This window comes from Tachysurus fulvidraco, chromosome 14 (genome assembly GCF_022655615.1).
Source record: "Tachysurus fulvidraco isolate hzauxx_2018 chromosome 14, HZAU_PFXX_2.0, whole genome shotgun sequence".
In the NCBI taxonomy this organism is placed as follows: Eukaryota; Metazoa; Chordata; class Actinopteri; order Siluriformes; family Bagridae; genus Tachysurus; species Tachysurus fulvidraco.
Genome location: NC_062531.1, coordinates 3,684,472 through 3,712,335, shown reverse-complemented (window position 1 = coordinate 3,712,335; position 27,864 = coordinate 3,684,472). Strand labels below are relative to the sequence as shown.

Genomic DNA, 27,864 nt, shown 5'->3' with positions numbered 1-27,864 from the left:
ATTTCCCCAGTAGGGATTAATAAAATACATATCCATTCATCATATCTACCCACATACCCACCCATCCACACATCAATCCACCCATCCATCCATCCACCCAATGGAGTTACATGTTTGAGAACATAAACATTAATGTGCTTAAATAAAATGTACAAAACAAGACAGATTTTAACAAATCAGAATTTAATAAATCATTAAACCACTCATAGAAATCATGTTTTAAAAACTGGCGGTAAAGCAGGACCCCAACGTGGCATTACACTACAGCTACAGTGTGTTTAAAATAAAATGTGAAGCTCTGTAACCTTTTTTTAATAAAAATATTTCAGTCAACAACTTTACTGTCATGCCAGTGACTATGCAACAAAAAAAAAAAAAAAAAAAAGGAGAAAAGAGACAAACAAATTCTGCAAAATACTTTAAAGGACTGGTGACAGGAAACAGTCACGGCATATTCAGTGTTTCATGAAGGGGCAAAGGCATTTAAAAGAAAAACAATCATCCAGACCAGTTTTGTGAATCAGAGGTGTTAACACAGGAAAATAAAACAACTGTAACTTTGGTCCATACTGTAAGTCCCTTCATTTACATGGGATCACTCATACACACACACACACACTCCACAGACACTCTTTAACAGCACTGGTGAGACACAACTGTAGTCATTTAATAGCAGGGAAAATACGAATCTGCCCTTTGTGCTGTCGATTTCCAGGACCAGAACACTTCACCTAAGGACTTCTACGCCTATTCGTTTCAAGAGCATTACATCAGTAACGCAAATACTGAAAGACACCATGAAGCACGAGCAGCTTATTGACACAAACGTGTGTAATTCTTTAAAGTTTTTATTCAGTAGTGCAAGACACCAACCTAAAGTGTTGTACTGAAGCTTGAGGGTGCTTTTACACTTGGCGTTGTGTCACAACGCTGGGAGCACGTTCACGACTTGTAGCGTGAATAATTATTTTCTATTCAGCATGTAGTAAATTTCCTAATATTTGTTCACTAACAAATTTTTTTTCACCAGCATGTCGTACGTCTCGATCGTTTTTTTATTCCTCACTCGCAACCCGATTAAACGAGAAGCGATCTGAAGTAAACGGTGCTGAGAATTTGAAGCTCCAAACTGACAACAAAAAACAAATTCTTTCAGTGACATCGCGTGTGAAATGCGTTCTGTCGTTCGAGAAAGAATGCCAAGTGTGAAAGCAGCCTTAGAGAACTTTTGTGTACCTGTCACAGAATGTGGCAAGTGGGGCGCAAATACCACCGCTGGACACGGTGGTGTACTCAAGTGTAAAAATAGCATCATCGGTCAACACTCATGTTAATCACCAGCTAGAAAACAGTCTCCTGTCCCAGCTTCAGTAGAGCTTTTGGTTAACATCACTCATCAGTTTGGTTTTTTTTTGGTAGAGTAACATTAGAGAAAACACAATCTGAAGAATATGAATGTGAAGATCTCAGTGACCAACTTTTTCATTCAGGAGACAAAGTAAAGGAAAAACCCAACATTCAGTGTGTTAGTAAGCTGTTGAGGGACCACAAGCTGCCAGATCAGCGTCAACGTGGATCGGCGTAAATTCGACGCCGTCCTTCCCGAAGAAATTTCCCTCAGAAAGAAAGTTCCCTCAGTTTGTGTTAATTTAGAGTGCTGTCTAACGTCATTTTCCCGATTGCAATTATCTGGTGTTCGCGAAGGGCATAGTGTGTGTTCTTCATCATTTTCAGCCTCTTTAACCCGATCAGTGAGCCCTTGTGCCCTGTAGATGGGGGAGGAGTCATGCTGGAAAAGACCACGCCCATCAGGAGCAAAAAATCTTTGCGATCTGTCAGGAAAATAATGAATTGACTTGCAGTGGTTTCCATTCCCTCGAAGGTGAAACACTTCGTGCAAATCGTTCCAGCAACATAAATAAATTCCTTTTACTCCTCAGCTTAAAAGTCACCCTTTTTTTTTTTTTACCCCCCCTCGAATCCGTCACCCGTCTGTACTTTGCGTTACGTGACGGTAGCGGCGTCTCAGATCGCATACATTAACCTAATACTTTAAAAATCGAATCAGTAGTCATTAAACACTTTCTGTACCATTTCATATCAAGATTTCGTCAATAAGATTTTATTAAAGAATTAAAGAATTTTTCTTTGACTTAACCTTGAGAAATGAAGCTGGATAGTTAGCACTGAGAGGTTCGTATACAGTATGAAATCCAAACGGTGTTGTACTTAAACGAAACTGGGTTTAAATGAATGTGAACGTGGCTTGCATTAGGTTCTACCCGATATTAATAATCGAGCTAAAAATGCATGCTATATACCGTACGTAATTTTAACGCCGGATTCGTCAGCAAGTCGTGCGTTTGAGATCGAGACACGAGCGGAGCTGGAAACAAAAGCTCTCCTGCTGTCAAGGGAAGCCACGTCTTTATGTGCCACAAGGCCATCCTGCTTTATTTCCATGGTGCACGATGTGGGGGAAGGAAGCCTCAAACTGCTTCGATGGTTCATTCAGAAAAACACTACGCAGGTTTTTTATTTAAAAATAAGTTCTATTTGAGAATTCGAGCGCACGAGCATGCGATTTGAGACGCAGCTCGTGTCAGACGGCGCTCGTCTTCTGCCCGAATACTTTCGTTACAGTGTCGAGTGAAAGAATGGAAGCCGATACATACCCTACGGTGTGTAAGGTTTTAAGGTACATTCTAAATAAAAGTGATTTAAAAACGCTTTTTTTTTTTTTTTTTTAGCAGTACAAGAAATATATATATATAAATCACAAACAGCAGCACTCGAAAAACACCCTAGACTGAAAGTCAAAGCTTGGTGGACTTCCGTACGGAAAGCCTTCAGTCAGACAAGAACAAGGTGAGGTGCGTCATTGGTGAAAGCTAAGCGAAGGTGAATAAAGCAATACGAACTGATAAACAGATACGGACACCAGCGATGGCCCAAGGAATCACTGAGAGGTAGTTTTGAAAGTTTGATGACGTCCCTTTTACTCTCTATACGCCTGAGAGCAAATTCGAGAACAAAAGCCAGTCAGGACAAAGAAGGCTAAAACGCCGGAGGGTCGGCCACGGACGAGCGTCACGGGCTCGTTAAGGATGTTTTGCTACAGAGAGCTACATAGAGACAGGGAAAAAAAGCACCATTAGAACAACGGCTCCAGAGTCATTTCCTGTTGAAGAAGACGTCAAAACAAACCGAGCCCTTAGAGCACCACGGTACAAAGTCACAGTACTAATTAATAAATAAAAAAAAATAAAAAAAATATTTCAAAAGAAAAAAAAAAATTTATTCTCTCAAACATCCAGGAAGTGTCTCAGGAAAAGGATTGGGAAATCTCAAATCTCACCAGGAATATTCCTTTGCTTGCTCAGGCTTGCAAGCTTAGTCTACGCTGAGATGAATATCATCTATCCCGCCGGAGTCGTGACTGCCAGGAGAACTTTCCAAAACGAGCGTAAACCTTAAAGCACACTCTAGAACTTTCCAACAGAATCACGGACAATTCGATCTGTATCGTCTGTGCGATTACTAGGACGTTAATTACGTCAATTTAAAAAAATTGTGTTAAGCTCTTCCGTGTATCATAGCTTACACGCGTATCACATTTGTGGCAAATGCCCTTAACCACTAACCACGCGTTGATTTTCGCGTTAAATTCTGTGATCGCGACATCATGAAATCCTGGATCTTTGATATTAAGCTTATTACAGAGCTTTATCGTTTCTAACTCGCACAGGGACGGATTTAAAAGGATGAAAAATGTAAACGGATCGTTTGCTAAAAAGAAAAGTGTGCGATTGTTGAAATGATGACCTTTACTGTCAAGAGATATTGAATTGGCATTCGTTTAAGAAGTAAAGCAAGTCGAATCTGAGACGGGGCGGTCGACGGAACGGAGGAGTCCGATCTCTAAAATGGGATCGATTTAATTTTCGGAAAAATAGCGAAAAAAAGAAGGAAGAAGAAAGATAAAAAGGAAGAATAAGATCCGTTGCCGCGGTAACAGTAACTCTTCACATAATGACCTAGTCTTCGATTATTTTCCTACAAGCACATGCTCCAAAATTTGGACCGATCACTGGTTTCAAATTGAAACTAAAAATGATTTTTTTTTTTAAATGTTTAAAAAATTTTTTTGCTTTTGTTACCTCGGTATCCATCTGACTGTCCATAAATAAAAACCATTCTTAAAAACCTGAACTCTCTCATCCTTTAGTCTAAAGGTTGTTTAAAATTTCTCATGTCAGAGAAACTGAATTTCTCATTTATTTTAAAAGTTTACAGAATCGACAGATTGTTTTGTTTTGTAGGAATCACACGTACGTTACGATTATTGTCGAACGGAGACTGAAGTCGGAGTATCTGCGTATTGCTTTAAGGCCCCCCCCGCAGTTTTGGCATCGTTTACACATCGACACAAACCCCCTGCATTAATAAGGTTCTAATGTAGGATGACGTATTGACTTGATATACACTTCACAATAAACCAGTGAACGGTTCTGATGGTCAGATCTCTTCTCCTAACCGTCTGATCACCGAGGTTCGTGCACTAGCTCTTAATGAGAGGGTTGCATTCCTGGCATTTCTCGCAGCAGTCCTCATCCTGCGGGACGAGCAGCTGGCACAACGCAGCACGTGCGCAGAGCAGCGGCTCTTGCTGCGAGTTCGCCTCGAAGCTCTGGTAGCCCTGACACACGTTCAACTCTTCCAGGTCGAGCAGCAGGGTCACTACTTTGCTGACGGAGGTAAGGCGGGCCGGGTGGCGCTCGTACAAGGCGTGCGTAGGCAGCAGCGGCTGGCTCTGCACGCTGATCTGATAGAAGAAGTCCGGCTCGATCTGTAGCACCGTGTCAGCCATGGGAGAGAGCTTGGAGCACTGGAAGAGCTGCAGGATCGGGCCATTAGCCATCACACCTACCCAGTGTGCAGGGAGAATGGTGCGGCGCAGAGAAGTCAGCAACTCCAACAGCGCAGAGTCCCGGATCGAGGAACTCTCAGAAGGTTCCGGAAGGCTGTAGGTCTGTCAGACAATGCAAAACACAACCGGTGGGTTTTTGTCAGTGTGTAGCCGAGTCTATGATGCAACAACAACAACAACAACAACATACAAACCTTTGTGCACACGGCATGATAAAGTGTAAAATAGTAACAGTTAGAGCCAATTCATGATGCCACCTAGAGGTTGTCCAACTATTCGAATCAGGGTTATTTGTAAAGCCCGTTTAAAATTAAGAAAACAAATCACAATAATAACTAGATTTGTATGTGGGCTTTGACGATGCAAGTATTCGCAAAGGCCGGTGCTTTTTGGAGGGGAATGGACATAAGGGTCATTGTTGCTTTTGGAAGCAAATAGACAGAAATCTAGGGTGCCAAAACATTTGGAGGTAAGTGGAGACGAGCATGTGACGTCATCCGAATACTCTTGAGGAAGTTCCCCTCTTTGTTCTGAGTGTTTTGATATGTCACATGTCCATGTTGTAAAAAGTTTTTTGACTTTGCATATTTTGGGGGCGGGGCTGCGGGACAACCGAAAGGCCAGTCGGTACACCGATTTAAACCTTTGTACAGAGTATCACCCTAAAGGAGCTGGCCGAGTTTGGTGTAGATCGTTCGAAAGCTTGCCGAGTTATAAACCTCCAAATTTTATAATGGGAGTCTATGGGAAAAAAGGCCAATTTGAGACCCGGTACCGGAAGTACCGGTACTCGGATCACTTAATACAAGTAATAGCAACAAACTTCAGATCGGAGTCTACAGCATATCCGAATTTGGTGCATGTGGCTCGAAAGCCCTAGGAGGAGTTACTCTTGATAAATTTTTGTCTAAGCTTAAACAGGAAAACAGAATGTTGGCTTCTACAAAGCGACATCATAAAACTAAAGTAGGTTTTGGACTCTGAGGAGTCGACTCGTCATTTTTCTCCAAAGATAACCGATTCGGACATTTATTAGTGCAGATAATTGCTCAAAAACGTCAAAGAACATGTTAAAAGCTGGACTTTGCAGCCACACAAACTACAAGTGTAAGTATTTGTAGCTCAGTGGTTAAGAGTCCAAATCGCTAAGCTCTTGATCACGGCTGCTCTGGGCGTCAGAGGGCATCTGCCAGACGTCATAACCAGAAATTTACAAATAAAATCTCTGATTCAGAGCTTTGTCAGTCTACTGCTAAGGTTATGAAGAAATCTTTATGTATCTCTCCTGTAGCCTAGTGTAGTGTATGGTCTTTCTATTCCTGTTTCATGAAGCATCATGGTCCTGGAGAAATGTTCCTTCCTTAAATAGAACCTGCTACGGCGGTCTACAGCAACGTCTGGCGTTTTTTCCCCCCAGGTTCATAAGGACCAGAGAGTTGAACTGCCAAGTAAGGTTCAGTCTTTATTGGAATCTAAAAAAACTTTCTTTTCCCTACCGTCGTAGTAGCCGAATATATTATAATCTGTATTCTTGATACGATCCTTAACGCTAGCATATTTTCATATTAATGCCATTAGGAGTTTATCTTCTTTTAGCACCTATTCTATTTCAGCTCATTAAAATCCTGTTGGATGGCTGAACATCAAGCACTGGGCTGTGAAGGGAAATCCAGCATGTAAAGATTATGAATAAATTCATCCTGATTTCAGATTCTCAATAAACTCTGTGTGTGTGTGTGTGTGTGTGTGTGTGTGTGTGTGTGTGTGTGTGTGTGTGTGTGTGTGTGTGTAGTCTAAACTGTGCAGTCTGTATAAACTCATTTCCAACTTCCATTCAAAGATTGTGGAAGCTTTATAAGCTTTAAAAAACTAAGGTTTCGTGTCTCAGTAGCTGATTTCCGATTAAAGTAACGTTTGATTATTATTAGTGGTAGTAATGTCGGTGAATGTTATCATAGCTAATGAGGATTCCTAGCCTGGTGTACATACAACGGATGCAAGACGGAAGAAAGATGATAGACGAAACGCCATTTTCCTCCTAGCAAACTTCCTAAAGTTTCCGTCTCTCCGCCTCGGTGACACGTATTTGAACACGTATTGAATCCTACAGAAATGACTTAAATGAGTGATCGGCAATCTTCACCTCACCTCAGGTGATGCTCCTAGTGTTCCTGGTCCACCCTGGTGCTCTGGTTCAAGGCTGGGTGGAGTTATGAGGGAAGCTGTGGAAGAAGCTATGGGAGGAGCTGTAGGAAGAGCTGTGGGAGGAGCTATGAGAGGAGCTATGGGAGGAGCTGTGGGAGGAGCTGGAACCATCTGTGGAACGGTCGTATCCACCTCGACAAGCTCTAATCCATGATTCCTAAGGAAATCGCTAAGCCGCACGGGCGGCCCGTTGCTGGTCAGGACCTCGGGGTGCTGATGAGGGGCAGCTTTGCCCAGCACTTCGTCTAGCATCAGAGGGGTGTGTGTGCCTGGCACGGCGCTCAGCTGAAGTGGTACACCGTTAGGCAGGACCGAGCTCAGCAGCTGAGAACCATCAGGTAGACCGGGTACAGCGTACACGAGTCCCTAAAGACGCACAAGAATATGAGCAGACAAAATAATGAACACGTTGCTGAACACCATCACTGCGTTCTTTTCAATAGGTTCCTTTAACTCTGTTACGCATTTATACTCAATTGTCCGACTGTATATTTATAATCACACCCCCAGTGTCACCCATATGAGGATGAGGTTCCCCTTTGAGTCTGGTTCCTCTCAAGGTTTCTTCCTTTATCAATTTAAGGGAGTTTTTCCTCGCCACTGCTGCCTGAGTCACCTCAGACTTGCTTATCGGGGATAAATACATATACATACATACTGTACATACTGTACATACATACACACTGTGAACTATATACTGTATATCTTGAATTTTTACTATATTAATTCTCTATATTTCTCTTATGTTTACCTTCTGTGCTATGTTTACGTTCTGTAAAGCTGCTTTGAGACAAAGTCCATTGTAAAAAGTGCTATACTAATAAACTTGAATTGAATTGAATTGAATACTCATCGGTTCAACCAGACATCAACTTGTCCTTATGCTTATATTTATACACGGCACACATTTCTATGCTGCATAGCTATAGCTATCTGCGTTCGTCTCTAGATCGATCTGAAGCCTTCGTTCAGCTCGTTGTATGTGGATTTACAAATATTCTTACATATCTGTCGGGAGCTCTTGCTATTGCTATCGCGAGTACGGCATAGTGACAGAATCAGAGTTTTAAGAAGTACTAATACGGTTCATAAAGAACGTATAATTCTGAATAGTACTAAGCGTCAGAGTGATCTCACTGCAAGAGAACTTACTGGGGCCTGAGGAAGCTCGGGGAAATCCACCTCCACAGCCTGAGGTCCACTGCACCTGAGCATATCGAGGTTCGGCCCGTTCTAAAGCAGAAACAGGAACACAACGGTGTTTACGCAGATCAGTAAGAGTCGGGTTACGTTATGATGTAACGCAGGTACTGAATAAATTGCTTCATAAGAGATGTCACTGAAATCATCGAGTCTTCTACAAACATCTAATTAATAAGCACGTACTTATAAGCCGAACGTTTTCTTACTGTGCACATTGCTTGTTTTTTTTTGTTTTCTTCATTTTCAGGTCACTAGATATTTTCTGGCTGGCATGTTCGCTGTGTATATCAACCTCAATATCCTCAGCGATGCTAAAATCCCGAGTCGTGGTGTGATTTTTTTTTTTTGCAGCCACATCAATAAAACAAAAAAGCTTTTTTTTTTTTTTTTTTTTTTTAAAAAAGAGTGCGATCAGGAAACAGGACGCTTTGGCCTTTACATGTGAAAGGGCTTCGGGTTCAGGGGGAATCGTTGCGACAGGTGACTCACATCCCAGCACAAGAAATGCTGGGTGTAAAACGTGACATTTATAATGAAACCCATTGCTGAAAGAGCTTTGGTTGAGTCGGGGCCGTCATTCGTAGCGGGGCAGATGGCATGATGTGTCGTGTAATGGTGATATACAGAGGAAATTTGTCAGTAGTGATTTTGGGAGCGTTGCTTAAGAGCACACTGCCATCTATTGGACATAAGCTAAAATTAAAATACACAATTAAAGGTGGGGTGCACGATGTTTGAAAGCCAATGTTGATATTTGAAATCACTGAAACAAACACGCCCCCGTTTTGATAGCTCCGCCCCACACATACATACATAAATATGTAACCCCGAGCGACTATTACGACGGAACCTGCTGGGGCAGCTGGCAGAGGGCATATTTTTTTATCAATAAATGAACTCAATGATTAATACTAATGTGTTTTTGTAGTACTGTGTGTTGTACCGTGAAAGGTTTAGCTCCGTTTCACACGGAAGACGACGTCTAACACCTAGAAACCGAGGCAGAGCTAAGTAACGGCAGGTATCCGCCATGTCAATGTTATAATCGCTTTCTGCTAATGTCAGACATGCACACCGAACACTCTCTCCGCCGCATATCGATAAGACACGCCCCTTTCTGCTCATTGGCTACACGTTTCTTCTGTTTGTCGGCCCGACTCGGTTTTCTGAAGCATTTTTCAAACATCGTGCACTTCGCCTTTATATTTGCGCAAAAATATTAATAAAAGGGTTCTTTTTTGCAACGCGTCTGAAACTGTGAAAAAAATAGCAGGCTATGTAGGACAGCCCTGAATAAATTTGGCCAAATACATCATTGTAATTGCTGAGCGCTGCTTTAAATCAATCAGCAGATTTCTATCAGGTGAGTCTAACCTGAATGTAGTTGTTTGAGTAGAGTTCTTCAGACTCGTAAAAACCACTGCTGCCATCATCACACACCACACATGGGTCCTGTCAGAACAGGAGCAGGAGCAAGCGTGAGCACAACCAGGTCATCTAAAGCCAGTGGTTCCAAAAAGGTGCGTTGATCGTGTTCATGTTTATGAGATATATACAGTACTGTGCAAAAGTTTTAGGCAGGTGTGGAAAAAAATGCTGTAAACAAAGAATGCTCTCAAAAATGAAAGGGTTAAACATTTATTTTCATAAATGAACAAAAATGCAGTGAATGAACAAAAGAGAAATCTAAATCAGATCCATATTCGGTGTGACCAGCCTTTGCCTTCAAAACAGCAGCGATTCTTCTAGCTACACTCGCACACGGTTTTTGAAGGAACTCGGCCGGTAGGTCGTCCCAAACGTCTTGGAGAACTAACCGCAGGTCTTCTGTGGATGTCGGCTTCCTCACATCCTTCTGTCTCTTCGTGTAATCCCAGACACCCTCGATGATGTCGAGATCAGGGCTCTGTGGGGGCCGTGCCATCGCTCCGTGCCGGTTTGAAGGCAAAAGTTAGTAACACCGAATATTGATTTGATTTAGATTTTTCTTTTGTTTGCTCACTTTGCATTTTGTAAATTGACAGAAATAAACAGTCGTTATTTATATTTCTGAAAGCGTTCTTTGTTTACAGCATTTTTTCACACCTGCCTAAAAATTTTGCACATTACTGTGTGTGTGTGTATATATATATATATATATATATATATATATATATATATATAAAGATTCTCCTTATATACGGTCTCAGAGTTAACAACAAACATCAGAATCAAGTCGTCTTTGCTTAACGATCGGCCGTCCTGTTTGTTCTATACTAAACCCTGAGACACAGAGTACAGATCTGTAATATAATTAAGCTTAACATACGTATTTTACTAAATATCATGTAAGTACTAAAACACGATGGGTGGTGTGATATCAACACGTTACCACAGAGAAGCTCGTTCTTTTCCGATATCAGCATGTGTTTTATTCCATTTATACCACAGAAAATTTTTTGAATCCAAATAAGAAAAATATCATATGGTTTTAATCCATTTGTTTAATGTCTCGGAACATTCGTAAAACGTTACGTTTTTTTTTTGTCATCACGTAAAGCAAAGCAGCAGTAAACAGTCGTTCCCTCGTCAGCCTCTCTTTTTTTTTTTTTGTCTCCGGCGTTTCAAAAATTCCAGCGGAAAGTGAAGTCGAAAAAACTACGAAGTCTTAAATTTACAAAGAACGAATAGTGGAGAATGAAAATAAATGTCTCTTTATGGCAAACTTATAACACAATGTGATAATGATTTTAGACGATTTTAATATGAAGCCTTTGAATTAATCATTTAATTATTTATTATTATGAATTAAAACTTTCTGACTAGTCAGGTGGGAGAATTCAGCTGCGCTGTGGTACCATATGTTTTAATGGCTGGGAAAGTGGCTGTAAGTCCAGATATCAAAATATTACCTTATTATTGTTGTGTTTAGTAAAGTCTAAGATTTTTTTTTTTTTAGTTTTTAAGTCATGTTTTTAAGATTTATTAGTATATGAATTTCATTGGTTTCTTAATTGGTTTTTAGTATAACGCTTTAGTGTATCACACATTCCGTGATACTTTAAAGGTGGGGTCTACGATATTTGAGAAATGCTTCAGAAAACCGAGTCGGGACGACAAGCTAAACAAAAATCAAAACTAACGTGTAGCCAATGAGCAGAAATGGGCGGGGCTTGTCGATATGTGGCGGAGAGAGTGTTCGGTGCGCATGTGTGACATTAGAAGTAAGTGGTTTTAACATTGACGTGGAGGATAAAAACAAAGAAAGCGAAGAAAGACTTACGATAAGGACAAGAAGGAGGACGTGTTAATATAGGATCAGCTTTCCAGCGCTGGAGAGAACTGAAGGAGCAGGAAGTTGGCCACGTATTCACAGGTTGGAGTTTCCCCGAGTCAATAACTCCTGAGCTAAACGCTGTTACTACACAAATAACACCTCTTTTCTATCGTAGTAATGTAGAGAGGCAGCTACAACCGCGTTTTGTGTAGTAACAGCGTTTAGCTCAGGAGTTATTGACTCGGGAAACTCCGACCTGTGAATATGCGCACATGCGCACTGAACAAAACCCGCAACTTTCTGCTCATTGGCTACACGTTTGTTTTGATTGTTGCTTTGTTTGGTGGCTCAACGCAGTTTTCAGAAGCATTTCTCAAATATCGGAGACTCCTCCTTTATAATTAAGAGAACGTGCGGTGACAGTCTAGTAGTCTTTTTTTTATTTACCATCAGAATCAGTCTATCCTTTCTTCAAGGACACTTTTCAGTTTATTCCTTTATACCAAACCACTACTCTTTACATCGTGTTATCATTATGCTTCTTTCACCTGAATCAGGTCGCCCGGTCCGTCGTCCTCGATCTCTGGATCCGACCCCTTATCCTCTTCCTCGTCCTTCACTCGTTTAAGGCGGCGACCGTATTTCTTCGGCCTGCCCTTTCGTCCTTTCCTTCCCGGACTCCTGCCTCCGTATCTGCCGTCGTCGTCGTTTTCGTCGTCCGTGCAATATTTGCTGCTTCTCGAGCGACGCTTCATTTTCCTCCTCCCCCAGTGCCTGCCGTGCTTCCTGCTCGGCTCGCCCTGTCCCGAGTCCGCCAAATCGACAGAACGGGCGTATTTAAGTGACCCTGTCTGAAAAAGTAGTTCGTATTTGTACTCGTATTCGTGTCTATACTGCTTTGGGAGAAACAGAAACAAAACACACTCTCATTTTATTTAGCTTGAGTGATATTGAATGGATGCAGCTGATTATAGAACAGTGTTTACCTGCAGGCGGGACCGAACCTGACACTGTCGAAACCGACATTTCTGCCTCAGCTTGTTAGGTCCACCGTATCTGGTCTTGTCCAAGCAAAAATCGCATTTCCCACAGTTCTCGTTACGAAGGCAGGCTTTACACTGTCCGCACATCCGACGTTTGCGTTTCCTTGGACCGCACTAAGAACCGGATCAAAAGAAACACACCGTTTACCTTGTGGAAAAAAAAAAAAAGAAAGATCTATTAAAAGACGAACAGCGGCATAGTAAAAGACTCACGTCGTCGTCGTCATCGGGTCCACCGTCGGGCCCGTCGTCATCCTCGTCGCTGTCCTGCTGCGCTTCCTAAATGAACACACTGCCTGTTATTAGGTGTGAGATGACAAGAGAACATTACACTTTACCGTACAAACAGTCTACTGCTTTCTCATCGGTGCGGGAATTATATTAAGTTTTCTATTTCGGTTTCACGCCGTCTAGAGCAGCAGTTCCCAAACTGGAGTGGGGGTCGGGGGTGGTTGCGAGAGGATTTCCATAATATTCATTTATTTACCTATTTATTTATTTATTTATTTATCTTTTATCTTTATTATATGTTATAAATGTTATATATGTTATTCTGTCGCGCTGGAATATCCACAGTTGTCGAAAGCCGCATCGGATGTACTCATGCAATTTGGGTCAAACGAGGCTCGTCAGCAGTCTAATACCGGGGGTCCGCGGTCTGAAAAGTTTGCTGCCTGAGTCACCTCAGACTTGCTCATAGGGGGATAAATACATATACATAGACACATTATATATATATAAAAATTCAAGATTATATATATATATTATATATATATATATATATATATATATATATATATATATAAAATAATAATCTTAAATTTTTTTATTCTGTTCATTCTTTTTCTTTTATTATTCGTTATTTGCTGCTTTGAGACAAAGTCTATTGTAAAAAGCGCTATACAAATAAACTCAAACTGAATTGAATTGGGAACCCCTGGTCTAGAGCAACACCAGACAACAGCAAAAAATCTCACCTTTTGAATCTCTTCCTTTTCCGTTTCCTGCTGAGCCATCAATCGGAGTGACTTCTGCAAGTCGGACAAAAACGAAAAAACGATAATGACGCACCGGCAAAAGCGCACCATGTCTTCCGTCACCGTATCTCATAAAAGTCTTACTCTACCTTATTAACGTGTCACAACTTATAATAATCTGTTTCTGAGATACGACTTAACTGACGCTTGGCTTTTACACTCACAGGAGGATGACGTCTCTTCCCTAAAGGAGGTATCTTCTTTTTCTGTTATATATTAAAAAAAAAAATAAAAAATTTTCCTTTTATTTCTCTCTCTTTTTTTTTTGTAATACTTGAAACACCAATAGGCTCTTTAACATATACTTACAAGGGAAATGTCATTTTTGGAGTTTCCCAGAATCCACCTATCCTGTCCCACCTTGGGGAAAACAAAACGACGTTAAAACGTCATACATCCTTGTGACACAAAGCACTTTTACACAGCAGCCAGTTTTCTTTGGGGTTTAATTGTGTTAAATCGGATCCTAACGGTGTGGCTTCGGGTTTCTCCCTTTCTTCAAAGCTTCTTAAGTAACAGCGCCCCCTTGTGTGCGGTGTAAAAAAAACGGAGGGGAAACGGAGGTTTGTTGGGAGAGTAAAAAAAACAAAACGCTGACCTCGACTGACCTCGAGGGTATTGACCGAGTCGTCGATCGGTCAATTACAAAAACAGATTTCCTTATTTAATTATGAATGAATATTCATACATTCATTTTCTACCGCTTATCCGAACTTCTCGGGTCACGGGGAGCCTGTGCCTATCTCAGGCGTCATCGGGCATCGAGGCAGGATACACCCTGGATACACCCATCACAGGGCACACACACACACACACACACACACACACACACACACACACACACACACACACACACACACACACACACACACACACACACACACACACACACACACACACACACACACACTACGGACAATTTTCCAGAGATGCCAATCAACCTACCATGCACGTCTTTGGACCGGGGAGGAAACCGGAGTACCCCGAGGAAACCCCCGAGGCACGGGGAGAACATGCAAACTCCACACACACAAGGCGGAGGTGGGAATCGAACCCCAACCCTGGAGGTGTGAGGCGAACGTGCTAAACACTAAACCACCGTGCCCCCATGAATAAATATAAAATTTCTAAAAAAATAAAAAAATAAAAAAAAAACAGACAGAGTCAGGGGTAGTCAGAGCTGGTCGTTACATCAGAGCACCGATGCTCTATGATACAGATATGCAGGAAGAACAAACGAGTGTTGTATCGTCTAATCTCCGTCCTGTAAAAGGGTCTAGGAAAGGAGAGAAACAGAAACTGGGGTCTGTTCTAATCTACAAAACATCTGTAATCAATAATAAGACCTCATCCTTTAGTTCTTTAGACTACCGATCCCTCCTGGTCCCCTCTATAGACCCGGGCCACAGACATCTTCCCTGGTTGTTGTTCTTTCCCCCCTGACAGGGGGCGTGGTCAGCGTAATGTAGCTGTTGCTTCTAATTTGCATAAATTTGAATACTGTTCAATTTCTGAGTTTTCTCTGCTCTCTAAGGAACAATCACACAAGAAGATTTTTTTTTATATGGTGAAAAATAATTACCTTCCTGAAGATGATATGAGGATGCTGATTTCTCCTCGCTGGAAAATAAAATAAATAAATAAATAATAATAATTTATAATAAAAAAAAAAGGGTTTATTCGATCATATATTTTGAAATCATGAAAAGAAAAAGAAAACTTTCACACACGTCTGCATTTTCGACACAGCAGCTGCTTCCCACTTCCCATCCCGGGGTATTTACAACCACAGTTTGCACAGCCTCTGTAATGAAAGAAAAAAAACCAGATGATGTGATCGAATTTCTGCCAAAATCAAACTATAAATTGACTTTAACATTTTACTGAAACAAACTGCTCTGCTGATCTAGAAGAAAAAATACTTCAAACGTCTTCCTACTGATCTAATCCTCTACCATCCCACTCAGATCCCCCTCTACTTATCTTGTTTCCATCCATCCATCAATTAATCCGTCCATTTATCCATCAATTAATCAATCAGTCAATCTATCCATCAGTTCATCCATCCATGTATCTATCTACCAAACCATCCATCCAATTTATCCATCCATACATTGATTCGTCTATCCATCCATCAATTCATCCATCCGTCAATTCATCCATCCATCCATCAGTTCATCCAACCATCCATCAATCTATCAATCCATCCATTTATCCATCAATTAATCAGTCAGTCTATCAATCAGTACATCCATCCACCCATCTATCTATCAGACCATCCATCCATTCAATTTATCCATCAGTCCATCAATTCATCCATCCATCCATCGATTCATCCGTCCATCAATTCATCCGCCCATCCAGCAATCTATCGATTAATCCATCAATCTATGAATTAATTTATCCATCCATCCATCCTTTCATCCATCCATCTATCCATCATTTCATTCATACATCCAATCTGTCTGTTTTTCCGTCATCCTCCTCTGGATGTCAGTTAATCTTTCCTCCCTTTCACTTTCCAGCTCTACCAGTTCACTCCTTCCACCCTTTTTTTTTCTAAAAGAAAAGGATGCTCTCGATCCCTCCGTCTATCCTGCTCTTTAGCCCGTTTACAATCCATCCACCTTTCCACCGATCCCTCTCTCCACCCCTCTCTATTCTTCTGCTTATTGTTAGAGTTCTAGCATCATCCTTGTATTACAGTATGTGTTTATTCCTCATCCTGAACTATGTATCCTGGTGGCATGAAACCCTGAGCATACAAAACACTTTAGACCACCGATGATGAACTAATCATTTCCCTGATCTACATTCGCTAAACAATTCAATAACTGTTACATATAAACAAGATCAGCAATCAGCAAATTCCTAAAAAAAAGTGCTGATAGACCTGCGAATAATTCCATCCATCAATCTATCAATCCATCCATTTATCCATCAATTAATCAGTCAATCTATCCATCAGTTCATCCATCCATCAATCGAGCTATCAAACCATCCATACATTCAATTTATCAATCAATTCCTCCATCCATCCATCCATCCATCAATTCATCCATCAATCCATCCATCCATCCATCGATTCATCCGTCCATCAATTCATCAGTCCATCCATCAATCTACCAATTAATCCGTCAATCGACGAATTAATTTATCCATCCGTCCATCATTTCATCATTTTCATCTTCTAGCCTGTTCACAATCTGTCCGTTTTTCCCATCGTCCTCCTTTGGATGTCAGTTAACCTTGCCTCCCTTTCACTTTCCAGATCTACCAGTTCGCTCATCATCCTTCCTTCCATCCATATTTTTTCTATAAGAAAGGATGCTCACGATCCCTCCATCTATCCTGCTCTTCAGCCCGTTTACAATCCATCCACCTTTCCACCGATCCCTTACTCCATCCCTCTCTATTCTTCTGCACTTTTAGGCCACCGATGGTGAACTAATAATTTCCATGATCTACATTAGTGAAACAATTAAAACAAGATCAGCAATCAGCAAATACCTAAAAAAAAAAAAAAAAAAGTGCTGATAGACCTGCGAATAATTTTCTTTCGGTTTCTTAAAGCATTAAAGCTAAATTAAGCGAATGCTACATTGAGCCACGTCTCAAGAACGTTTACACGAGTCCTGTTGAAATTGCTACCGAATATAACCATCTTGTCATGGCGACTAAAGAACGCTGCAGGTTTTACTCACTCAAGAGGAGGAAGGCCGTGATCCTTGATTCCTCCTTCAGGGTCCTGCTGAGTCAGAGAGGTTGGAAGAAGGTCACTCTGGCCATTTGGATAAGTGGGGAAATCACTCTCAGAGGTTTTGATGGGGCTGACAGGAGCCAAGGAGGACTGGAGCCAGGACTGAGACACCGGGTTGGTTTGAACTTCCAGATCGTCCAGTTTGAGCGAGGGTGAAGGGCTGGGCTGTTGGATGATGGTGGGGGAGACGGGAGTAAGGTCTGGGGGGCTTCTGTAGGCGCTCTTTAGAGGTGGAGAGATGGACAGTGATATAGGGATGAGTTGGGGTCTCTGTGGGCTGAGGGGTCCGTTCTGTATAGGGGTGCTTAGGTTGTCAGAGTTTTGAGCCTCGGCCAGGTCCGGAGTAGTGGTTCTGGAGGAAGAAAGCCTCGAGCGCCTGGTGCCTTCTTTCACACGAGCTTTTCGACGCTGGCGAAAACAGAGATGGTTAAAAAGATCATAAAAAAACAGAGACAAAGGCAAAGTGTATTGTGGGCTTAAACTAGGATCAAAGAATAAACATTTACACGAAGGCGGCTTCAGTCGGTTCTCTCCGTCTTAATCTTATCTCAAATCTCTTTATCTTATTCTCATTAAGTCCTCTACAAGGAACAGGAAAGGGCTTGTTTTCATTTCTGCTGTAGTGCAGCGACCGTGGGTATGAAGCGGCACACACCGAACGATGTGTGCAAAAAGAAAAGAGCTTAGCGTAACAGAACTTAACACTTCTGTAAACCCAGGAACCACAACAGTTCCTAGAACTATCCTCTTAGAGAAAAGTGATCTCTGAAGATTTGTCAGAAAGTCTTTATCTCCTACGTTACTACTAATAAACACTCTGTTACTGTGTCTGCTACACAAACCACCACTTAGAGAAGATAAAATAAGATAATCCTTTATTTATAATCCTATAGTCTTAATCCTAATACTAATAATCCCAATACTAAGTATACAAAGTCTATAAAAATACAACAATAATATTAATAATAATAAGAATAATAATAATAATAACAACAACAACAACAACAACAACAACAACAACAACAACAATAATAATAATAATAATGACAATTATTGATTTGCTGTAAAAATATGCAAAATATAATATAATAATATAATATAATAAGAAGAAGGAGAAGGAGGAGGAGAAGGAGAAGAATATAAAAATAGAGAAACTATTAAGAAAAAGTGTCCTTGGATTATTGAACATAAACAAAAAGACAAATGCTTACGGGTTATAAGTAAAAGTTAAGATTTTGCTCTAATCAAGATTTTGATTAAGAGCTAAAAAAAAATGTAAAAAATCATTGCACAGTTTCCAAAAAAATAAAGTGGTGAAACTTTGATCGAAGCTTTAAAAAGTAGCTAAAAAAAACATCCATTTTAGTTCTACATCTTGGCTCCACTAACGGAAACCCACTGGAAGTTTCTGAAAAAGACATTCAGGTGAAAATGTATCCAGAGAAACGAACACTGATTTACAGATGCAGCTTGGAGAAGAATTTCTTGGTTACCTTTCTGGGGATAATAGCATCCACAAACTTTCCTTCCTTATAGTCAAAGAGAGCCAGGTCGGCCTTGAGGTGTTTGGCGAGTTGGACTTTACTCCTAAAGCGCACGCCTTTGGGACTGCAAAAAGAACGAGAGACGAGAGGCTGTAGTGAAACGTGCTGTGTGTGTTTTTCAGACAAGAAGTCATGTTTGGATTGACTTTAAAAGGTCTCGCTTTAGTTTTTGTTTAGTATTTTAGGAGATTTTTTGTGCAACAATATCCATCCATCCACCATCCACCCATCCTGACTCATTTTTTTCTCAGGCTTATGGCTTCAAAATAAATAATTAGTATTCACTAGGGTTGGGTATCAAAAGAAATTTTCCGGTTCCGATTCTGCCTTACGATTCCCGGTTCTGATTCCGATTCCATAATAAAAGAAATGTGAAAAATAATGTACAATACTTTAAAAATTCCATTTGTGTTTATTAATCACTCTTTAAATATTTTAAACTGAGCATTTCAATTCATATCGACAACAAATTTAACATCCAGAATTACAACTTAGATTATTAGAATTTAGCAAAACATTTAGCAATTTCTCTGAAGTAAAATGAACACGTCCGCTTTCTCTGGGAGAAGACGAGACCTTTCCTGGCTTATTGTACCTCCAGCTGTGGAGAAAACCCTTTCAGAGGGGGTAGATTTGCTTCATTGTTGTAGCTTTGGAAATGAATCCACACTTTAGACTTTTTTTTTAGACGTGTTTAACACAAAGCGTACCTCAGCACGGCAGCGCGAGTGACCGATTTCTGTGCTAAGCTGCGTTAATTTGGTTGCGTGACTGTAAACAATTAATATTCGTGAGGTAAGACGTGGCTATTTAAAGTGCTTTGCCTGTCATCACATCGGAACCACGTTTGGAACCAAAACTTTAAAATTCCGTGCGGTTCTGAATAAGAACCGGTTCTCAGTTCCCAACCCTAGTATTCACTGATTAAAAATGTCCCGTAAATTGATTCACATTCCTCCGATAGAATGGAATGGTAGTGTACTGGTAAAAAGGGTTAAATAAACACTTACACTTCTAACCGTTTCGGTGCACACTAACTCTGTGCTTTAATTTTTTTTTATTAGAACACCACCCATCAGCCCCAGCAGGTCACGTGACCACGTCGTGCATCGCTCTGATCGCTCACGCCTCCTTCATGCTACTCCTCATTAGCACCTCTATCTCTACTCATGTTCTGGTTTCAGCGTGATTCTTTGTCAGGCTGTTGTTTGTCTTGTCGTATGTGCTCTATTCTCACTTGTAGATGGAGGTGTCCTCTGTTTTGCTTAGGGTTCCTTTGGGTTCTTGTTTTCATTGTGCACTTGGCTCAATAAAATGGATCCCTGACAACGGTGTTCGTTCCTGTTCTCACTAATGTTATGGCAGCTACAAACGAGTAAACTTCTGTGTCCTGTATAACAATTAGCAACACAGTTTTTTATGTTTGGCTTATGACGTGACGTGACGTGACATATGTCCAAGTACGGTGACCCGTACTCAGAATTCGTTCTCTGCATTTAACCCATCCAAAGTGCACACACACAGCAGTGAACACACACACACACACACACACACACACCGTGAACACACACCCGGAGCAGTGGGCAGCCATTTAGCAGTGGGCAGCCCAGGGAGCAGTTGGGGGGGTTCGGTGCCTTGCTCAAGGGCACCTCAGTCGTGGTATTGCCGGCCCGAGACTCGAACCCACAACCTTAAGGCTAGGAGTCAAACTCTCTAACCATTAGGCCACGACTTCCCCGTAGCATCCGCCATGAATGAGCAGTTGCTGTTCTATTCAAATTAACCCAAACCGGTGATTTTTTTCAAGCAGCCGCATGACTTCCGGCCCTGATGGTTTGGAAAATTAATCAACACTTTCTGTAAGACATTGCACCCTGCATCAATCCGGGTTCCACTCGAAGATATACAGTAGGTCAGAAAGGGATTGTTTCTAAATGGGTTTAAATATCATAGAGGAATATGTTTGAAACATTAAATGAATAACCTTTAATTAGTTTTAGCATGGAAGAGCTACAGTGTCCTCCGACCATTTGGGTGATAACGCCTGTGTTTGTGACCATGATTAGCATTTACAGACCTCTGGCTAAACAACCATAATACCCAGTTCTTACGCTCAACTTGCATTGGAAAGTCCATCTGAATTACAAAAAAAAAACAGAAAAAGGACATTGTTTATAACAACAGGTTATAAACACACCCTCCAGTGTCACCCAAATGAGAATGAGGTTCACTTTTGAGTCTGGTTCCTCTCAAGGTTCTTTCCTCTTCCATCTTATGCCCCTTTTCCACCGAGGCAGTTCGAGTGCTGGTTTGGAGCCAGAGCCTAATTTAGAACCAGTTCTTTCTGTTTCGACCGCCAAAGCACCGGCTCTGAACCAGGAAAAGTGGTTTTTAAGTAGCACCAAAACGTTGCTGGTCTAGACTTAAGAACCGCTTGAGTTAGGGGCTGTGGGTGGGGCTACTGTTAGCGCATTTGATAATGTATACTAATGTTTAATACACTTTTACTTTACCACAATATGATACATTATCAGCACGCATGATAGTAGGTAGCTACATGCTAAGGCTAAATTTTTTCTGTGTTAATGATAAAATAACGTTATGTACTTTATCGATTACAACCTCCGTTTATACAGATTACACGGAGCTGCACGTACACGTTTTATTCGCCGCATTTGGATGCCAATGTAGGTTCGCAAAGCCATGAGCATTAACAGTAAAGCAACATCCGCCATTGTTGTTGTGTTTGTGTTTGCCGCTGCTGCGCTAAAGTTGCTGGGACACGTGACACGTATACAGTGACGTCACACTCGGCGCTGTGATGCTCTCTAGCCGGTGGAAAGGCAAACCGGTTCTTAGAAGGTTCGCCAGTGGAACCGACTTTGAACCAGCACCAGCGCTAGCTCTGAACCAGCACCCGGTTCTTTTTGGTGGAAAAGGGAGTTTTTCATCACCACAGTCTTGATCATTAAATACAAACATTTAGATATGAGTCTAATATTAATCTAATTTAAGTCTCATATTCATTGTTAAAAGCGCTGTTGTTTTTTAAACACGCTGAATTGTCCGAGCGGGATTTGTCCCGCGTTCTTCCTGACTCCGACGAACCCTAAATACTCCGCATATTTTGTCTCGGCTACACAGTAATAAACTTCTTCGTTAAGATTTTCCACGTGTTATTTTCTTACACTTCTGACTTCAGGGAGATTTGGGTATTCAAAAACGGTAGAACTGTGACGATTATATCTCCTAGATCGTATGCTAGCTGCTAGTCAATATCGAAGAGGTGCTAAATAAACAGAATTAAACATAAAATGCTAATAAGAGGAAATAAGCTAATAAAATCACACCACATGCAATAAAGGATCTGCAGACTGTCTACAGGCCAACGTGAGCACTCTACCTCAGGTAATACGTCGCACTTTTGCCCGCACGCCAATAGATCACTTTTCGTTTCCAGCCACTTCCCAGGTCAGGACAGTCCACCCAGGTACTGTTGGAGGACACCGACGGCCTCCCGCGTCTCCGCCTGTAAAAGACATTGTACTCATGACCGTTAACGTGCAACGATTTAACATTTGTTTATTGAAAAACACAAAAGCTATTAACATGTTGAAGATTACGAAGGTAACAAAGGACGTACGCAGCATTTTTGCCCCTTTTGCTTCTTCCCTTGCTGCTTCCTTCCCTGTCAATCTCCACACCTTCATCACCCTCATCTTCACAGTCCTCCAACGGCTCCAGCCAATCAGGAGGCGGCTCCGTCTCGTCTTCGCCCGGATCCGTGACCGCAGGGACGTCCACATCATCCTTCCCGACCTGCAGAGTGTCGTCCGCTAAAGCGGGTCCTGTCTCATCCTGCACTTTCTCCGACTGTTCCCTCGACTCTTCCGTCACACCTTCCATTAATCTCACGCTCTCACGCCGACGGATCTCGGCTCATAGCAGGAAGACCGAACGGCAGACGGGGGTCACATCCTTTTTTACCTTGTGACGGCTTCAGACCGCAAGACACGTAGATGCAGGCTGCATTTTGAACTGCTGATGAGGAAACATCAATATGATGAGTTTAAGCACATCGATAATCTATTTTTATGACTGCACACTCAATTTCTTTGCTCGTTTCGAACCAAAATACAATTCGAGTCGGCTTGGCAGATACCGGGATGATAAATGAATCCTTGATTCCACTGAATCCATGAAATGATGTTTAATTGTTAACTAAATTGCCAAGTTCAAAAGATTTCTGCAGGTCATCTGAGGCCTCGTTTCCCTCCTCTGCAATGATGTAGAAACAGGACTGCCTCATAACATACATTCATTTATTTATTTGTTTGTTTGTTTGTTTGTTTATTATCTAGCATGGTTTGCTTTTCTTGTGTCTAAAATGTGTCTAAAAAACCCTTCATCATTTTAAAAACCACACTATAAATAGCTGTTCTGTGGAATTGTTAATCAGAAGAAAGAAAAAAAAAGCCAAATTAATAGCTATGCTCTAACATTCAAATCTAAGCTAGGAGGAGAGCAGCAATAAAAAGAAAGCTCTCATTCTAAAGAGGTCCCTTTGCACGGCCTGAGGCTAGCACAACACGCTCGACTGCAATGTGACGGAGAATATTTAGAGAAGCGAGAGGGAGGAGGGGAAAATAATAAAAAAAAAAAACACGAGCGGTTGCCATGGCGACGGTATCCCAGTGAGCCGAGCAGAGACGTGCAGGGAGGCCAATAAAAGCGGCCGACATCTCGATATCTGCAACGCAGCTCAGCGCCATTAATACAGCAAATGTAAAAAGCCAGCCATGACACACACAAAAAAACAACAACACACACAACATACCCAGGGTTTATGACAGCAAAATACAGATTACAGATTACACAAATCTGTTCCTCTTGTTATAAGGAAACAATTAGCTTTGTTCATATAAAACTTTAGCCTAATAAGTAGACGATTAAGGACACGGACAGATTTCAGAATCGCCCAATGAGAAGTAACGTACAAAATTAGCATCATGACATCGACTGTATCTGAGACGGTGACTGAGACTGTATTGCTCCAAATACGTGCATTAAGCCTATATTACCACAAAAAATAAAGACAAATCTTAAAACTTACTGTAGCAGATACTATTTAAGAATCCAGGTTTAGTGTAATAATTACATTTAACAAGCTATATTACAACCCGAATCACATCTACAATGACAATGCAATTATAACCATTTCCTGACTTGAAATAAACGGCGTATTTATATGTGTTAATTACGTTATTACAGTTCAGTTCATGAAAGGATTTACAGGAAGTTTAATCAAACGACCGAGTATTCGACTACATCTCCCTCACGCCGTTATACTGTAGCTTCCGTCCCGTGTAACTGATTGCACCCTTTAAAATAATAATATAATGCGCACATCTTCTACTGAACTGTACGCATAAAGAACATTAGCATGAAACATCTATTTCTGCTAAGAATTCAATGTCCTTGGTATACTTTATTCTTATTTTATTTATTTTGTCGTTATTTATCGCCACATGCTCTAGGTTTTGTATATTCTGCAGCTTACATGCTTAGCAAATTTCGCCACAAGCATTTCAACAATAAGCCTGTGGTCTATATGATCTCAAACATAAGGCCTATGATAATATCACATGCCATATCCTTACTGTAGTAAAATAAATACTGCATATTATATCATCTGTAAAACCTTTAACTTTACACCAGAGTATCAAAGACTGATCTTACTGTTTTTATTCTGTCGACAATCCAACAATTGGGACTAACAAATCGATTTAAAAGGCAACGACTAAAATGAACCGACGCGGCAATCGGGAATCAAAACAGGACAAGCGACTGATGTGTAAAAAAGAATTAATATATTTAAAGTGATGTATAAATAGTCTTCTGTACGTCATCAGGGTCCGCAAATTAAAGGTAGGTCTACTGAAATAATACCAATATCAATAATATCAATATCAAATCGTTTCCTTATGAAGCACAATCGTATCATATGGGATTGTTTAGGAATCATGCGGTTTTATCCCTAATACAGCTATGACACTGCAGTATAGACTGCGGCGTGACATTGACGTGTATTCGTTTTATATCTGGGCGAGATATTGCAGCTGCAGAACACTGAAAACAACTCATTTTGGTAAGACAGACCAGCAGCAGCAGTTACTTCCTGTATGTTTTTTAGCCAAGCTGTGCACTTTTCTCACGCTAGAAAGTCCAAACGTCAAAGCCGACGACCCCTGAACTGTACAGCAAACAGAAGCATTACTCGTTATCGCCTCATGCATAGAAAACCACTGGATCTTCTGCAGTGAAACTTGCCTCCATTTTGGGTCCATTTGATATCCAGCTCTTCCCAACACATTTCCTTTACAGCGATCGTGCATCATCATGCGCATGTGAATGTAGATCAATCCCAAGGGTTACACTTAAAGTCACATCTCATATATGAAATTTTACTCTGAAATTTATGGCGTACAAACCGAATGTTTTTCATTTCTGTGTTCTTTTTTTTTTTTTTCATTTTACATTAAAAAATTCTCTCTTATGCACATCACCCCTATGGTATCGTTTCAATAGCAACAGCTCGTTCGCAGGGACTCGAACGAAGGACGCTGCACCTAATCCTTAAGTCTAATAAGATACAAAAGTCAGGTAAATTTCAATCAATTCAAATCCACAGATTAGCATCACATCGCGTTTCATGCAAAACAATTAACCCGGAAATGTATTGTTATCGTTGTAAAAACAAAATGCTTCTGCAACATCGGTTTCATTCATCGTAACATCAAGAAAAATACGTTATCGTTTCCATGGTAACAGCTCGTTGACGGAGACTGGACGAAGTTCATTGTCTGAGACTAACAAAGAAAGATTTTTAAAATAAAGTTGGAAGTTAAACCAAAGTCAAAATCTAGTGTCTTGTTTTTTCATGTTAGAAATTTTAATGTCGTAGACACAAAACGTTTTTTATGCTACTAAGATTTTAAAACCAGCGTTGAGAAATATTATTTTCATACGGGGTTTTTGTTGTGAGAGAACCGCTTCGAACTAAATAATTTTACAAATTTAAAGTCATTTCACAGAACATACAGAGAATTTGCAGAAATGCACAAAAAGGTACGCAGGTTAGCTAAATGAATGCCGTACAATTTATGTTTATGTACTAATATTAATACCTTATGTTGCTTTAGACCGCTGTGATGCCATGGCAGATAATATTCTTTACTGACTTTTTTTGTTTGTTTTGTTTTTAGTTTGTTTTGTTTTTTGTTTAATTTTCTGTTTGATGGTTTTTAGTGTGTTTAGTTTTTTGTTTGGTTTGTTTAGTTTTTTGTTTGATTTGTTTTCTTGCTGTTGGGAATCGAACAAAAAATATGACACAAGGTGTTCAGTGTAAACAAAAGCCAATGACATCCTCTTAGCTTGGAGTTTTCAGTTCTTTGAGAATTGGTTGTTGGAGTGTAAATAAAACCTGGTGTGAGGTGCTAACGGCTAACGGCTAGGCTACATGCTAACTCCAAGTGGGTCAACCTGACAGACGGTGTGAAGTTTCGTGTTTCGGATTTTGTCCACTGAAACGGAGGAACTGGTTTATTTTGTGCCAAACGACGAGTGACAAAGTGACGACAAAACTCATTCTGTTCCAAAGTTAAACAGGAAAATCGCTGTTCTGCTGTTATGTAGTGAGGGGACTGAAACGGACACCCCACCACCACCACCACCACAACCCCCCCCCCCCCTTTTTTTTTTCTCTCTCTCTCTCTCTCACTCAAGCGCCGCGTGCAAAGATAACGACGCCTCGCGCACGTTAAGCCGTAACGCGTCTCGTGCGTTCGTTGTTTTTTTTCTGTTGTTGTTGCTGCGAAACGCGCGCGCGCGCACGACAAAGCCATGCAAAACACAATCGCCCGTTGTCGTGAAACGTTGAAAAATCTATAGCGCCGTGGAGGTGGGAAGGGGGAAGGAAAGAGGACATGGGCTCTTACCGAACAGCACGTCGAGCTCGCGCCGTCGTTGCCGACCGTTCCGAGTCTCTCCTTCGATTAGCGATACTTTGCGCACGCTACTGAGCATGTGCGAAATACCGGGGGAAGTCCGACGACTACTTTAGCGTGCATACGTTGTGTTTAACGCGTCGTGCAGGATTGCACCGTAGTGCATTAGTTTGTATGTAGAAAAATTACATGTAACTAATATAATATGCACGTGAGGTCTTATTACCACATACACACACACAAATACATACATGCACACACACCTTATAGCAGAACCAACACTCTACTGAATTCTCCATTCTGATTGGTCAGATGATGTTGATTAATTTTCTACCACAGCAGCTCTGAAGACAGTTGATGCAAACAAAATGTTTATAATATTGCACACATTATTATTATATCGTCACACAATATTCGCAGTCGTTGAACTTCGGCCGATAAAAGCCAAAGAAAACACCTACTTGTTCGTTCGGAGTAGTTTTTTTAAACGCAAACATCTTTCCCGATCTTGGCGTGACAGCAAAACAACGTAGCGGCACACGGCGTCGAAGAAAACGAAGACGTAGCACGTGCTATCTTAAATTAGTTATACTGCATGCACAAGTATGTTCTTCGGATCGGTCGACATACAGAAATATAATGCAGTGTACAGGTTGAAGATGTGAATATACATCGCTCAGTACAGTTAGCTGGATAAGTTTGTTCCTAATCTAAAACTATTTGCAAGTTAATCAAGATTAAAACCCAGTACATGACCATTTACAATGGAATACAAAGCCAGGGTAGGTTTTCCCCCATAGGAAAGTCTTCAGGATTAAGGAGATTATGTCTGGCTCTGTAGCCCGAGGCTGGTGAGGGACTGACAGTTTATAGCTGATAT

General features: G+C 41.0%; 1 protein-coding gene across 6 annotated transcripts; it reads right to left on the bottom strand.

Moving 5' to 3' along the window:
* Window positions 1-166: 166 nt before the first annotated feature.
* mbd1a (methyl-CpG binding domain protein 1a) lies at window positions 167-27,133 on the bottom strand. 6 transcript variants are annotated; one of them, XM_027151182.2, is made up of 17 exons: window positions 26,976-27,133; window positions 22,622-23,019; window positions 22,382-22,507; window positions 18,928-19,042; window positions 17,379-17,842; window positions 15,405-15,478; window positions 15,257-15,294; window positions 13,984-14,034; window positions 13,839-13,880; window positions 13,615-13,668; window positions 12,851-12,916; window positions 12,581-12,751; window positions 12,143-12,490; window positions 9,713-9,790; window positions 8,288-8,368; window positions 7,079-7,501; window positions 167-5,032 (listed from the first exon to the last, which is right to left on the bottom strand). In XM_027151182.2, the coding sequence occupies exons 2-17, from the start codon at window positions 22,882-22,884 to the stop codon at window positions 4,562-4,564; spliced, it is 2,865 nt and encodes a 954-aa protein (XP_027006983.1). In that variant the 5' UTR covers window positions 22,885-23,019; window positions 26,976-27,133; the 3' UTR covers window positions 167-4,561. The 6 variants fall into 6 exon arrangements, with proteins under 6 accessions (XP_027006983.1, XP_027006988.1, XP_027006989.1 ...); XM_027151187.2 differs by having other exon boundaries at window positions 12,143-12,487; XM_027151188.2 differs by having other exon boundaries at window positions 12,143-12,445.
* Window positions 27,134-27,864: the final 731 nt, after the last annotated feature.